The sequence below is a fragment of the Oenanthe melanoleuca genome, chromosome 1A, assembly GCF_029582105.1.
Source record: "Oenanthe melanoleuca isolate GR-GAL-2019-014 chromosome 1A, OMel1.0, whole genome shotgun sequence".
Taxonomy (NCBI): Eukaryota; Metazoa; Chordata; class Aves; order Passeriformes; family Muscicapidae; genus Oenanthe; species Oenanthe melanoleuca.
Genome location: NC_079334.1, coordinates 33,153,020 through 33,168,579, shown reverse-complemented (window position 1 = coordinate 33,168,579; position 15,560 = coordinate 33,153,020). Strand labels below are relative to the sequence as shown.

The window sequence follows — 15,560 nt, the reverse complement described above, 5'->3', positions numbered from 1 at the left end:
GCACACCTGCCTATTCAACCCTGAACACAGGGGACATCACAAGAGTCAATAAAAACTGTATAATATGAAAACACCTCTTAATAGATTCAAAGAAAAGCCACTCAATGTTAGGAACTATTAACCATAAAATATAACTTACACTTGAAGTGGGAGGGGAGAAAAGTATATCCACTTAGACTATAGCCATCACAGCAGCCTGTTTTAAAAACACTCTTCGGGGTAGAAAGGAAAAGTTGTTTAAGAGAAATAGATCAGAAAGTCCAATCTCCAAATACTTCTAAAGCTAAGTAAACAAACAAAACAATTATGAGTTTGCTCTAATCTATAACCTTCTGATATATCTATAATTTGCCTATATAAAAATACCTATTCCTGTTGCAAAAATGCAACTTTTGTTGATCACAACTGCTTGTAACTACAGCATCTTCAGCAAGACATTTCCAATAAGCTTTCATCAATACTGCAAGTCCTACAGCCTACTGAACCACAACCAGTTCAATTGGACCCTTTGCACTATTTCAATGAGATGCAGCACTTCCCTTTGATTCTTGGTTTTCTTGACATTACCTGTGACAAAGGGATACACTTGACAGCAAGTCAAAGGTCTCACATTAAACAAGCCTCAGATACACATTCAAATCAGCCACATCACTGACTCAGCCACAGAAACTCACCCCTTGCTGGCTAATGGGAGGATTCTCTTATGACAGACCAGTCCATTTACCCAGTATATTACAGCCATGTGCTATGTTTCAGTTTAGACACTGTGCCCAATGTAATTTTCAAATTAAAGGCTACTCTCATTCCCTCCAGCCCCCTTGCAGAGAATGGGACAGACATTACTTTTCCCTAGTTATTCCAGAACACCACATCACTCTGCATCTCATCAGCCTTTGACATCATCTCCCACAGCATACTCCTGGAAAAGCTGGCAGCTCATGGCTTGGACAAGTGCAGCCTTTACTGGGTTAAGAACTGCCTGGATGGCTGGGTCCAAGGAGTGGTGGTGAACGGTGGATGGTCCCTGATGGCATCCCCCACAGACCAGCTTTGGGCCCAGTTTAACGTCTTTACTGATGATCAGGATGAGCAGAATGAGTCTACCGTTAGGAAATTCCCAGACAATACCAAGCTGGGGGCACGTGTTCATCTGCTGCAGGGTAGGAGGGCTCTGCAGAAGGCCCCAGACAGGCTGGATCCATGGGCTGAATCCAACAATAAGAGGTTCAACAAGACCAAGTGCTGTGTTCTGTACTTTGGCCATAACAACCCCATGCAGCACTGAGGCCAGCGTGGCTGGACACCAGCCAGGCAGAAAGAGACCTGGGGGTACTGATTAACAGCAGCTGAACACAAGCCAGCAGTGTGCCCAGGTGGCCAAGAAGCCAATGGCATCCTGGCCTGAATCTGAAATAGTGAGGCCAGCAGGACCAGGGCAGTGATTCTTCCCTGGTTCTCAGCACTACTGAGGCTGCACCTTGAGTGCTGTGTCCCACGCTGGGCTCCTCAGTTTAGGAAGGATGTTGAGAGGCTGGAACATGTCCAGAGGAGGGCAACAAGGCTGGTGGAGAGTGTGGAACACCAGTCCAGTGAGCAGCTGAAGGAGCTGAGGATGTTTAGCCTGGAGAAAAGGCTCAGGGGAGATCCTATCACTCTCTACATCTCCCTGAAGGGAGGCTGTAGCCAGGTGGGGTTGGTCTCTTCTCCCAGGTAACAAGAGCACACAGACTGAGGCTGTGTCAGCAGAGGTTTAGGTTGGACATTAAGAAGAAATTCCTCACAGAAAAGGTCACTGGGCATTGGAATGGGCTGCCAGGGAGGTGGTGGAGTCACCAACCCTGGAGGTGTTTAACAAAAGACTGGATGTGGCACTCAGTGCCATGGTCTAGATGACAGCGTGGTTTAAAGTCATAGGTTGGACTGGACCTCAAAGATCTTTTCTAACCTAGTTGATTCTGTGGTCATGTATTAGAAAGAGCTTTCCTTCTTCTCCTCATTCTGGCTAAACTGGCAACAGCATTGTTTTTGTATAAATATAGTATTTTGGGTAAGGAGGGAATCCTGTAAGAAACCAACAACTTCCCGCAATAGTGACGACAGTGGTTAATAACTTCTTTCCAAAAATCTGTTATCATAGAGTTGGGTTCCACCAACTGATAAAATTCAAGCCACTGCATTTGTCTAGAACTTTAAGTCCTACATGCAGAAAGCAGGAAGACTGCAGAACACACTCCCACCATCACGCTGTGCCTAAACTGGATGTACTACCTGCATCTTGGCCTCAGACTTTAAGAAATATTCTTATATGCAAGTTCTAAAGCCAGAGCATTACTAAAACTGGACTTCACCCTGACACACCTACAGGTTGGGCAGAAAGACAATTGAGAGCAGCTCTGCAGAAAAGGAATTGGGGGTGATGTTTGATGAAAAACTCAACAGGAGTTTCTCACAGCCTAGAAGGCAAACCATATCCTGGGTTGTCAAAAGGAGTGTGGCCAGCAGGTTAAGGGAGAAGATTCTCCCCTCTCCTCTGCTCTTGTGAGACCCCACTTAGAGAGAGTAGTGTGTACAGTTCTGATGCTCCCAACTTAAGGGCATGAAACTGTTGGAGCAAGCCCAGAGGAAGGTCATGAAGTTAAGACTGGAGCACCCTGCAGAGGTGGCTCTGCTTCCCTGCACAGCCAGGCTGAGACAATCAGGGCTGTTCAGCCCTGAGAAGAAAAGGCTGCAAGAAAAGACCTCATCGCAATCTTCGAGTACCTGAAAAAGGAATATCAGGAAGCTGGAAAATGACTTTTTGTCAGGAGTTGTAGTGACAGAACCAGGAGTAAATGGCACAAACAGAAAGAGGGGAAATTTAGACTAGATACTAAAAGAATTTTTTTACTATGAGCATGGTGAGACACTGGAACAGGCTGCCCCAGGAAGGCTGCTGATGACCCAGCTCAAACAGTGTTTGAAGCCAGTTTTGGTAAGGCCTTGACCAACCTGATCTAGCAGGAGGTGTCACTGTCCATTGCAGGGGTTTGGTTGGGATTAGTTGGGATTAGATGATCTTTAAAGGTCCCTTCCAACCCTTAACATTCTATGATTATATGAAAAATAATTGGGATTAAGGAGGTAAATACCATAACAGTCATATTCTCAGTGAATCAAGAGTCACCGGAAGTGCCAGAAGCATTTCACAATCTACACTCTGAGACTGACAAGAGACAAAGTATATGGAAATCTTTGGTTTACATATTTGGCTTTACAGGAACAACTCCCTTGCCTAATGCAAGGAATTGCAGAATACAAGTTAAAACATCCCAGAGAGCAATTTATAGTGCACCCATGGGTTTGGGTCATCTTAAGTATCCCAACAAGGAGGAGGAAAAGCAGACATGAAAACATCATGTGCCTTCAATGGTTGCTGATAGTACTAAAGGAACTAACCCTCACCAGACCTTTCTTGGAGAAGGAAATCAAAGTAAGGCACATGCTGGGTTTCTACAAACACCAGCACCTTAAGGTCTCTACAGACGAAAACTTGAATTTGGAGACTGCTTTTATAACTCTAGAAGCACCAATAACCAACCAGTGCTGCTTATTTATTAAAAGCTACAAGGCAGATGGATTTGACTGTCAAAAATCCAGTTTCTGTAACACAAATAGAACAAGGAGACAGGAGGAAAGAAGAGAAAAGGGGGCAATTTACCTGGATTAAAACAATTCCTACCTCTGTCCTATTCTATCTTAGGATCAGAAGATTATTTTTTACCCTGCTTCCCAATGCCCACCTTCTTCTTACAAAGAGAAACTTATGAAACTGTACAGTGTAATATGGGTCTCATGAATCACTGCTTCCAAAAGATAAAAACAGAAGTGTATTGATAAGGTTAGTGATGTCACTCCCAGTTAAGTGACACTCCTCAGCTTTATAGCCTATCATGAGCTCATCTGCAGAACAGCTGAACCTAGGTTTTAGACCATTTTTGTAAAAAGTGAAGGTTCTGACCTAAGGTTTAAAACCCAAGCAATATTTGCAATTTAAGCTACAATGAAGCAGTCCAAATCAGTTGAGTAAGGTTGTTAATTGTTTAAATTCTGCATAAGCACCCTTCAAGTATTAACAGAATTCAAAGCATGTTATCTAACACATTATCAGCAGCAAAACACGACAAAGCAAAATGAAAAGGGGAAAAAAAGCACTAAGAAAATTCTCCCATATTTATTTAATTTAACTTAGCAATATAAAAGTAGATAATTATAGAGAAGAAATTAAAAGGGCTCAAAATCCTATAAGAAATTAAGGAATAAAGTTTTTCAAATTGTGTCATGACAGTTTGTCTTGAAAAGACAAAGTATTGTTACAATATGTGCAAGTAAGCAGCAATTGAGAAACAAAGCCCTTGGTGGATCTCCCAAAAGGGGGAAACTACACATCAGATCTTAAAGCAAACACTTCAGTCAAATCTCAGTGAAGCTGATAAATTATGTCACTGAAGAAGATATGGTTCTGATGCCAAGGTTTCTTAACAAAAAGTTACTTTTAAGTGCTATTTGGTCTTCGATTTGAATGCCCACAGTTTGCCTGCCATCACTAAACTTTTAGTGATGCTTTTATTTATATGTGTTTTGGAAACAAAAAAATCCCACCACACAAACAAGAAAACCAACACAAAAGTCCTAAAAACAAACTTAAAAGGAAAAGTATTTTTAAAGGACTACTATCACGCAAGCTTTTCTCCACCAGAGCTTTCTTCGTTTTATGTTTTAATGCAGCATATGCACCTGACACAGCAGGTGTCTTATTCTAAAAAAGGATGCCAAACCACAATTGCAGAACAGCTTTTGAAATACACCATCTTAATAATCACACATTTTGTTTTAGCAGGCTTTCCTGGCTTTCGTAAAGTTTTTGGAAGTCAAACTGAAGCTGTCGATCTTCCTTTGGGAACTACTCCATCCACATCAAGAAAAACTCCTGTTTTCATGTTCCTTGTGCAATAGAACCTGCTAATGATAAGGCTCCAGAAATCTACGACACTTTGTTCACAGGTACAGTGATTCTCACAAAGCTAGGTTTCTTCCAGCAAAAAATTCTAATGGTGCTTATCTCCAGCAGTCACATCCTAACAGCTACTTGAGCTTGCAAGTGCTATTTGCTGTAATTACAACTGACATGTTTTTTACTGTTACAGAGTACAGTAACCTCTTCAATTGCTGAGAAACAACTGAGAAAGAGTTCTCCTACCCCCAGATCCCACATGACTAACTGATAAAACACTTTACAAAATACATAATGTATCTTCTGTCATTTGCACCAAGTTGTTCCCTATTTTCCTTAAAAATAGTAGTTTTTAAATCACCACTCCTGTATTTACCTAGAGATAAAACTTCTTATTACAGTAACTTCATGAGTTTCTTAGGAGTCATGTTTGATAGATCTGTCCAAAGCCTACCTTCAATATTTATTAAGTCCATTAGAAATGTTAAGTACAAGAGACATTAGACCTGTTAAGTTACACCTCTGCAGAGATGCAGGAAAGCTGTCTCTCTTCCTAAGTGTACAAATGCCTAATAAGCACTGTGACATACAAGCATTAGCATTCACTACCACTATTAAACACAGCTATAGAGAGACCAGTGCCAAGTATTTGGCTAGGCTGTTGGCAAGGAAGTAGACAATGAGTGACCAGAACAAAAACCCACTGACAGCCCCAGTGCTAGCACAACCCATCCCTCTGCCCTGCTATACTCAGAAACCAAGAAACTGACTTTACACAAAAATTCTCCTTTCAAAGGTAAGCACTAAACTTTTATGTTCTACTGAGGAAATGAAGTTCAGGCTCCTCAAAAAAAACAGGACTAAAAATAATTCAATTTGCTACAGTAGCTGAATAAAATAAAATTGGGAAATTGTGATGTTTGGGAGGCTTTCTAAAGACATTGTTTTATATGACTGGATAGAAAGGAGATTATTACTTATCAGGAGTCCACATTTGGCCCACAGACACAACAATGACACCCCCATTTTCAGTCTTCATTTTGGATAAAACATAAGGTAATTAATTTTGCCCAAATTTTCAGCAGGTTCAGCACCTAAAACACCACGTTTAAAAACATTTCCAAATAACAGATTAGACTTTAAGAGCATTGACTTTTCATAAAAATCTAAATATAAATAAAAAAATATCTTAATGCTGCAATAACAATAAGAAGGGCTATTTATTTTCTAGAATACGGGATTAGTAGTCATAATTCACACTGATTGAGGAAATAATACAAGCAGTTTCAGATTGTTTCATCTCTGCGATGGGGAGGCACACTTTTGGAAAATGGATTTATTTTGACAAAATTATTCACTTAATTAAGCCTACTTATTCAAGTATAATTGCATCTATTTGCAAACACACTGCAAGCAACAACACCTTCCTTAAAACTTGGGACAACATGCTTTGCAGCCTTAAAATAACAACTTTTCCACTTCAGTAAGAAAAGTGTAGGCTGTCAGTCAAGAACACTAAAGCAAATTTCAGGATATTTGTGAGCTGAAAGTTCCAAAGCCAAAAGTCTGAGAGGGTATTCCAGTTTCAAACGGAGCTCACAAGGATCCCAACTCTGACAGAGCAATGCAGCTCCTCAGCGAAAGCTTCATCTAAGTTAACTGTTTTAGAAGCAGCACTGACCACACACATACAGCATTACATGCTTATCAGATGTATTCACCCTGGTTACCAGATGAAGATATTTTTATTTTGCCTTAGACAAATATTTGCTTCAAGTGTGAAATTTTAAGAAAACTGATAAGGTAAGTTCATCCTATAAGTTTGGAGGTTTGTTAGAATTACTAACAAACAGGTTTCATGTTAACATTCATCTCAGTCCTGTGAAACAGAACAAGAACAACAAAAACCCTAGGAAACTGAAAAAACTATATACACATATATATACACACACACAGATCCACAACACAAAGCTAACACTTGCAAGTAAAATGAACTCCAAAACTAAATCATCACCCCAGAATTAAAACTGGCGTAAGAATCACCACTGGCTGCCTAACCAATCAAAGCAAGCTGTCATAGATCCAACTCAAGACCCTGAACTACAATCATGGGAAAAATCAATCAAAGCATATTTCAGACCGAACCAAAAAAAATTTTAAAAAAATATCAGTGAGACCCTTTGAATGTTTTAGGACTAGAACCATTCCTAACAACCATAGCTTACAGATAATTTAGTATCAGAATCAATGGTCATGTGCTAGTTATAGACCAAATTTAAGCACTCAGAAACTACAGTAGTATAGGAACTATTTATTTGCCATCTTGCAGATAAACCTCCTTCTGTGTGTAGGCCCAAAATGAGGCTACTATTGAGTCTTAAGGACTTCACCCTCCTCTTAAAGTCAACTCCACAGTTCACTCTGTTTAACAGACCTTCAGAAGCTGTCAGCCTAACAAATACATTGTTAATGGGCTAAGTGCTAACACCACTCAGGCATAAACGGGAAACAGTCTTGTTCAAAGACTCCATCATATTGTTCTAATTTTGGTTTTGTCAATTAGCCGGCAAAGATTCAGTGTTTCCAGGACAAGCACAGTGGCTGATTCAGTGCGCTCAGTAACTGAAACACAAGAGCTGGGTACCAGGTCTTGTCAAGACAATGAATAAAAAAAAAATATAAATTCAACAATGCCCCGGCTGCACCCCTCCCCCAGTACCATGATCATCTTTTGCCTTCTTGTATTCTTATCTTACAGACTTGAAATTATTAAAAAGGAAACAGCTGAGGAATGCTGCTACTCTTATGCCACGCTTTCCATTCATAGTCATTTCAGGAATGCATACAGGAAAGTAAAGGAGCTTGGAATGTCTCCACCCATCGAGCAGCATCAGAGGCTGACCAGCTTAGGGGTGGCTCCACTGCCTTACTGCTGCATTCCAGTTTGCATTTTACGGCTGTCAAAATCAATGAAGAAAAATATACTGCTGGGCACTGACAACACATTTGTTTGGCAAATGTCCTCATATGCTGCATGTCTTATTTAGTATGTTTTAAACTTATACTACAATACAGCAGTAATAAGATGAAATTTACAGCTTCTTGGTTGCAAGAATCCCAAAAAGGTGTACTCATTCTACAGTTGCTCAAAACTACCTCCACACTGCTTTCAGAGTATATTAGTTTGACTAAGTCTAACCCATCTTAACATATCCTTGGATAAAACTTCAGTATTTGCTGGAACACATGCATGCTCCTCAGTTTCATATGGTGTGAGCTCAGCCTCAGGAATCACAATTACACTGAGAGAGACTACCAATTTTATGGGCTCTCAGTTTTTGAGAGGATTGCACTAAGTGTCTTACTAGCCTAAGTAATAACTTTGAGAAAGGGAGCAACTGAGAGCATGAGCAAAGGGATAAACAAAATAAAGAACCGGACAAGAGCCTGTCAAACCATCTGTTACAACTAAAACGTAGCATATATTGTTAAGCCTGGAATACAGATCCCTCCAGAGTGGTATATCTACTAGTGATTTATACTGACTGCTTCTGTTTCCTAGCCTCAGATTTAGCTAACAACTGAAATTCAATGATTTGGTAAAACAGCATTCTTGCTACTACAATGTCAAAATCATAAAGGCCTTAAGTGTGTTTATTCATACATACAAAAGCACATATCATCTACCCTTTCAAGGTGCTTTTTGATTACTTATCATGAGAAGGTATTCTTACAATATCAAAAATAGACCAGAATGAATAAAAAAACACAGATGAAGCTGTACTCTAAAAGCAGCATTAATGCTACAGTGAAATTCATATCTAGAGACCAGCAGAAATTGTCCCTGAACATTAGCTTCAGTAATACTAAAGCCCTACCAGCTGAATTCATCCTTACACTGGAATGCAGAACTCTTTCTCCATGACTAGAAAGTTTAAGAAACCTGTCAGTTACACTAACATGAAAACTGGCTTTAAATACTTTAAGTACTTTCTATATGCTAGAATTCACTTGGGTTATTCTGTTTGTGCACAAGAAATATCCATAGCAATGAAAATACATAGAAATCCCAAATTCAGACTTAACAGACCACTCAAAAATAATAAACCTAAAAAGGTGAAGAGATTGTTACTTGTTTCTTTCATAAAACACCAAGAACACCATTTTTTGACTACAGCAATTAAATTTCCTCTATTATACTCACTGTATATTATGAAAAATCACACCTTTTTCCCCTCTTATTGTCTCCATTTCAAACAGTAAAAAAGATTACAATATTAGTAGGAAGTTATCAAGTACTTACTGTACCATCTGAACCTAGTTACTGTAACTATAGAGAGAAAGATCTGTAATCCACACAAGAACCAATTACAAAAGGGAATTTAAACAAATATGCCTCTGTAGTTTGATCAACTAGCGAAGCCAACATTACGTTTACTTCTAGACTCATTTTCTCTGTGCTTTGTTGCAGAGATAAAAAATAGGGGAAAAAAAAAAAGAAGCCAAGATAAAAGAATAACAAAACAAGCTGAGAAAATTACTCCAAAATTCTCAGTGATAGAACATCCACAATGAGAGCATTAGGAGGTTTGGTGATAAGCAGGTTGGTTTCCCTCCAAACAGTGAGAATTCAACATCAGTTTTGTAACTGAGTACAAACCTTTCTGTACAAAAGGCAGTCCTCCTACTCAACAGTTTTGAAAAGTTAACGAGTTTACCATATGCACCAGTATTTTCATTCTCCAGAAGAGTCATGGTAGAAGTCATAGCCAGGAGGTTATTAGGATAGCTTCGAGCTATCCTAGAGTAACATTCTAGAGATTTAAGACTCTGGCAACTGGGTCTTTGCTCTTACAGCTTGATGTGCTGCATGTGCCGCAGCCCCAGCTCAAATACATGACTTCTGTTATAATTCATCAGAAGGAATCCGGACAGTGCAGCCATAATGCCCTCTATCAAATTCTAAGGCAAAGGGATCCAGTGCTGGTAGATTTTTACATCCCTTTTGCATCATTGGTTGCAGTTTGAAAGGACACAGCTGGTGCCAAAGGTATCCATACTCGTTACCATATCAGGTACTAAGAGTATGCCACCAGAAGCCCTGACAGAACTTTTCACATAAACAGTTGCAAAAACTCCTGCAAAGGAAGGTACTTCTTATCTAAGAAATTAATCTCACAGAACCCAAAGGGAATATTAAGACAGCAATAACTGTCCTTATCCAAAAACAGTAAGCAAGCATTGCATGAAACACACTATCTTAATTGGTATTCAGGGATAAACACAGCAGAGTCCTACAACAGTGGCAGCAAATCAAAATTTCTATTTAACACTGCATACTCCTCTATCAGCAAACTAGTATGTAAACTATAATGTGGATAAAATAGTCTCACCTTCACATTCAATTGAGCACCTAAAGAATTGCAGAAAAAGCACTACTTTATAGAGAGAGAGCCTTCAAGGAATTTTGCTTAATTAAACTGTAGTTGTCACAGACAAAAAAGATTACATGAATCCTTCACCAAGGAGTAGGGGCCTTCACCACCAACACCCCTTGTGGATACATAATGATCCTCATGCACAAAGAGCCAAGACAATATCCCTTATCTTACCTCAAAAGCAGTACCCTCCCCAGAACAAAAAAGATCAACACAGCAGGACATGTTCTTTCCATGCTGGTGCTGGAATGAGGCTACAGCACTCACCTTCCTCACCCAGAGAGAATGAGGCCAAAGGCAAGGTTACCATCTTCTAAGTCTGAGCAGCCTCAAAGAAAAAGGTCAGTCAAAAAGCAGGCATAAATTGTGATACCTGACCACTAATCTCAACCAGTGCTGAGGTGTGTGGAGGTCCTCCACACTGCACATCCGATATTCCCAGGGGAGCAAAGTCCACAGAAAATCCAGTCTTCCAGGAAACTGGCCACATCGTGGTCCCTCCCCATTACATGCAGCCTTTCTGTGGTGCTGTCCAGAAATGGTGGGCTCCACTTTCCTGTGCAAACCTTTATGTAACTTCTAGACTAACTACTTTCAGCCATTTAAGCAATAAATTCCAGTCAGAGCGAGTGAACTAAATCCTCTTTTGTGAAAGCCAAGGAAAGCAGAAGAGAATCCAAACTCTGAGGAACGATAGGTGTTGGGCTTTCAGGACAAGAGAACTGAATCCCACTCTGAAGAAATAAGTCTGCCTAAGAAGAGATCAGGTTTTATTGAAAATATTATACAGCCTCTTCTTAAGATTATTTCAGAATATGCCACTTCAACCCCCCACTCAAGAGATCCTAATAGCCTGCAAGGTCACAGCTCACCTTTGGGCTTCTTTCTTTTCTCAAGTTCCACTTACATTCCACTGTTAAGGCAGATTAGAAAAGCTGCACTTTTAAGTTAGATCTCATCTTGCATAACAGCCGTCTGGGAGTGCAACATTCAAAACTTCCACCTACACTAGAGTAATGGCACTGACATCTGACTGTAAATTTAAGTTTTCATTTATAAGTTTTCTGTTCTTACAGATACATACACACAATATGAATATAATGCAGATTATGCAACAACACACACTATCCTGCTGCAATATCCTACATTGCATATATATATATCATAGATAGGAAAATAGTATACAACAGTTTTGTCCTTTGTGCTGAAGGCCTAACTTGAGGACTTGTGCAAAACAGGTTCTTAAAGTGAGCTTTGAACTCAAAATTACGTAGAGGAATAATAACCATCACCTAATGACAATTTTTTCTCTTCTGCATAGCACCGAAGAATTCAATTCATCTGTCCTCAGATATGATGCACTCAAGTCCACTCATGGACATGCAGATATAAAATAAAATCTGCTCACTGGCACTGTCAAGAGCTGAAGCAAGTACCTATATATATCCTCCCCCCTTTCCTCCTCTCAGCTACCAAGTCAAGTAATTGTTTTCTTTCCTGTATGCATGAAGAGAAACAATTCTTCATGCAGCTTTCTGATGGTGATGGCATTCCACTCAGATGAAAAGCTTAGCTAATGGCTTCAGCAACAAAGCATGATGTTCCATTAAAGACGAGACCTGAAGTTCACCAGAATTTCAGGATTAATGGTACTTTCCCCTCAGCACTTCCACTTTATTGTGAAAAATAAAGCTTAAGTCTCTTCCTGTAACTGCCACATGAAGCAGGAAAATCAAAGGCTAAATATTAAATGAAATATTTAATTATATTGCTATTTCAGACATATGGCATTTGCTCTCAATAACTGGAAAAAAATAAATTGATGGAAGACAAAAAAGACACAACCCAAAAAAGTACAGTAATTTTATCTTTGCTGAGATAAATTTATTGTTCTGAAGCAGCAATGTCTACATGGGATCTGACAGACAACACAAAACAAAAAAATCCAACCAACCAAAGAACTGCAAAGCAACAGCACACCATGGCAGTCTTAAACACAATAACATGGACTTGAATACAATTACCATCAGTCAGACAAAACTGCCAGGAAAAATGACAAGTTTTTGAAGAGTTTCCTTTGAGAATGGATACAGCTTTATTCACGCTACAGCCAATTTTCTTAAATTAATTCATGTTACAGACAGCATCATGTGATTTGGACCTTTCATATGGCATATTAGAGGAAAATAAGATTTTGTGTTAATAATGAAGTGAAACCGTTCAGAGTTGGTCATGGCAGGGATTTGTTTTATGCCTTGTTCTACAGCAAGAGGTAACCTTCACTTACTGTACTGCCTCAAGAGGATTATAACTTCACAACTGATCTTATTTGCTTTCAGTATCATAAAATCAGAAAATGTCTTTTGGTATCACTAAAGGAGGGGGAAGCAGGAGCGTGAGCAAGAATTTTAGCAGTAATGTAAATCTTTACCTCTGTTCCCTTAGACTTTGCCCTTCCAAACTGCAAGCTAACTACAATGTTAAAAAAAAAAAAAAAAAAAAAAAAAAGGGGGAGAATATGCTCAGAATTATCCTGATGAAAGCTTTTTTTGCATATAATATTAAAGACATTTTGAAAATGCCATCTGAACATCAGGAAGAGAGAACACCATTTCTTATTCTAACAAGAGAGTTAAACTTAACGTCATCCTTCCCTACCAATGGCCGGAGTACAGCAACTTGCAGACCCAAGGATCTAACCAGTTAAGGTATGGCTCCTCATACAGAGCTCCTTGGAAGCATGAAGATACCATAACTCGATTAGAAGAGGATAAATACAAAAAAACCTTGCAATGAAGTGACAGGCTAGCCTGCAGTCAGGTAACCGTGCTGCAGTAACACGCTGACAGGCTTAACCACAGCACACACTTATTCTTCCAGTTCAGTTCATAACTGAAAGTAAACCAACACCCTTTACAGGGGAGCAAGTGACAACTCAGACACAGCAAACAGAGCAAAGAGTCGCAGAATTTTATATCCCATGTTCAAGAGTAGATTCTATCCAGTTCTGCAAGGCAGTTTAGGTATTTCTAGAGCCTCACATCCTTGAAAAACCTATATAGGATGGAGAAAACAAATTCACCATCTCATTTTTTTTAATGTAAGAAACTACCCCACCTGTTTATGAAAGATTTCTACTTGATCAACACTACAACACATAACCATTAAGATTTTTTTTTAACACTACTGAACAACTTCTAAGCTTAAGAACGAGAAGCTAGCCTGTCAAAGATACTTCTTTGCTTTCCAGACATTTAGAGAATCTAATATTGTGTGGAAGCTTTTGGCCTTCTAGAGAAAAAAACTATTCAGGCAAACCCGCATTATCTCCGGATTGCCACAGCCTTTCCTTATTTGGCTAACGTTTTGAGATTCCAATCAGACTGCTATGAAGTTCAACATGCACAAAGCATCCATTTTGAGGAAACTTCACAGCCAGTTTCCCGTCCATTCCCCCCCTGGCCCAAGTGAAAGTTACCTCCCTCGACACCAACCCCCTTCCCACATACCCGCACCAGAACAAAGCGATATGGATTGGGTTTTTAACTAATTTCCAACGCACGGAAGAAAAAATTAAGACCTCTGCTCCCCTTAAGTTCAGCTTTCACACTGCGGCGGGAGCCATCGTTAATGAAAACAAACGGCCCCTTACTGATACGCGTTTCTATATAATGAACAAAACACCGGTTTCCCCTAGAAACCGAAGAGAAGTAGATGATCCGTCCCTCAACACGGCCGCCCGCACACACGAGCGGGCTTTAATCGGCTCAACTACTGCAGAACCGGGAAGCCGAGGGAAGCAGGGATCTACTACCGGGATCCCGGGCAAGGGGCAGTGGCGGAAGCGCCCCCGAGGCCAGACCGCTTCTCTCACCTGCGGTCACCCTCCCACACCGGGGGGCACCTGCCTCCGTCCCCCCCAGCCCACACGGGGCAGGGCCCGCTCCCCTCGGCCCTCCGAGGGAGGCGCTGCCAAGAGGGGAAAACGAAAGAGGGTCAGCAGCACCTCCTTCCCGCCGGAGGAGAGGCCCATCCGCCCCTTCCGACGCCCTGCCCGCGGGAGGGGGCGCAGCCTCCCGCCCCTGCGGCCCCGCCGGCCCCGGGGCTCGGCCCGCGGCCGATCCCAGGCTGACCCTGCCGCCACCTCCCCGCCCCGACACCCCCCAGCGGAGGGAGCGCAGCCGCCTCCGGCCCCTTCCTCCTCCACCTCCTCCTCGGGGGGGGCTCTCGGCCGGCCTCGCCCCCCCCTCCCCGCCCCAGTCCGGTCAGGGAACCCTCGATCGGCCCAGCACCGACCTGGTGGAGAGCGGTGAGCCCGTCCACATTGGCGTAGTTGATGTCGGCGCCCCGCTCCAGCAGTCGCAGCACCTCCTCGGTGTCTCCGCTAGAGCAGGCGGCCAAGAAGACGGCGCCGTCGTCGAACTTCACCTTGGTCTTCTTGCGCTTGACCACGGGAGGCTCCAGGTCGGTCTCGGAGCCGATCCAGCGCTTCAGCTGCTCGTTCCGCTTCTGCTTGGCGTCCGCCATCTTCATGCCCCGCTCGCACCGGCCCCCTCAGCCACGGCCGCGCCGAGCTTACACTTTATACCGCCACTATCCCACAGCGCACCGCGGCCGCGCGCGCTCACCCGCCCAGGGAGGGCGCGGGGCGGGCGGCGGGCGGGGAGGCGGGGCGGGGCCGGGTCATTAGCATAATCCCGCGAGATTGCCGGGGGGCGGGCAGCGGGCCGGGCCGGGCCGGGCCGGGGAGTGGGAGTGGGAGTGGGGAGCGGGGATTGGGGAGTGGAGAGTGGGAGTGGGAGTGGGAGCGGGGAGCGGGGATTGGGGAGTGGGAGTGGGAGTGGAGAGTGGGAGTGGGAGTGGAGAGTGGGAGTGGGGAGTGGGAGTGGGAGATGCAGCCCCGCCTCCGTCGGGCAGCTTCGCTGTGAGACCCCGTCCGTCCCCGCCTGCGGCCTCTGTCACCCGCGGCAACGTCGGTGTTTCTGCCCGCCTTGGCAAACCGGGCACATGCAGTCACTTGACGGGAAAAAAGGAAATAAACGGAGCAACTTGCTCGAGGCTCCCTTATTTTGGGAGGTTAGACGTGACCAACTCAGACCAACCTGATGTACAAAAGCACTAGCTCCCATTTG

The 15,560-nt window shown here is 42.3% G+C and overlaps 1 protein-coding gene across 2 annotated transcripts in view; it reads right to left on the bottom strand.

The window, feature by feature from the left end:
* Positions 1–15,084, bottom strand: part of PPP1R12A (protein phosphatase 1 regulatory subunit 12A) — a 112,403-nt gene extending 97,319 nt beyond the window's left edge. For both annotated transcript variants that reach the window (XM_056482197.1, XM_056482198.1), the window contains exon 1: positions 14,725–15,084. In XM_056482197.1, coding sequence (XP_056338172.1) covers positions 14,725–14,961 — 237 coding nt within the window. In that variant the 5' untranslated portion in view covers positions 14,962–15,084. The remainder of the gene's footprint in view (positions 1–14,724) is intronic.
* Positions 15,085–15,560: the final 476 nt, after the last annotated feature.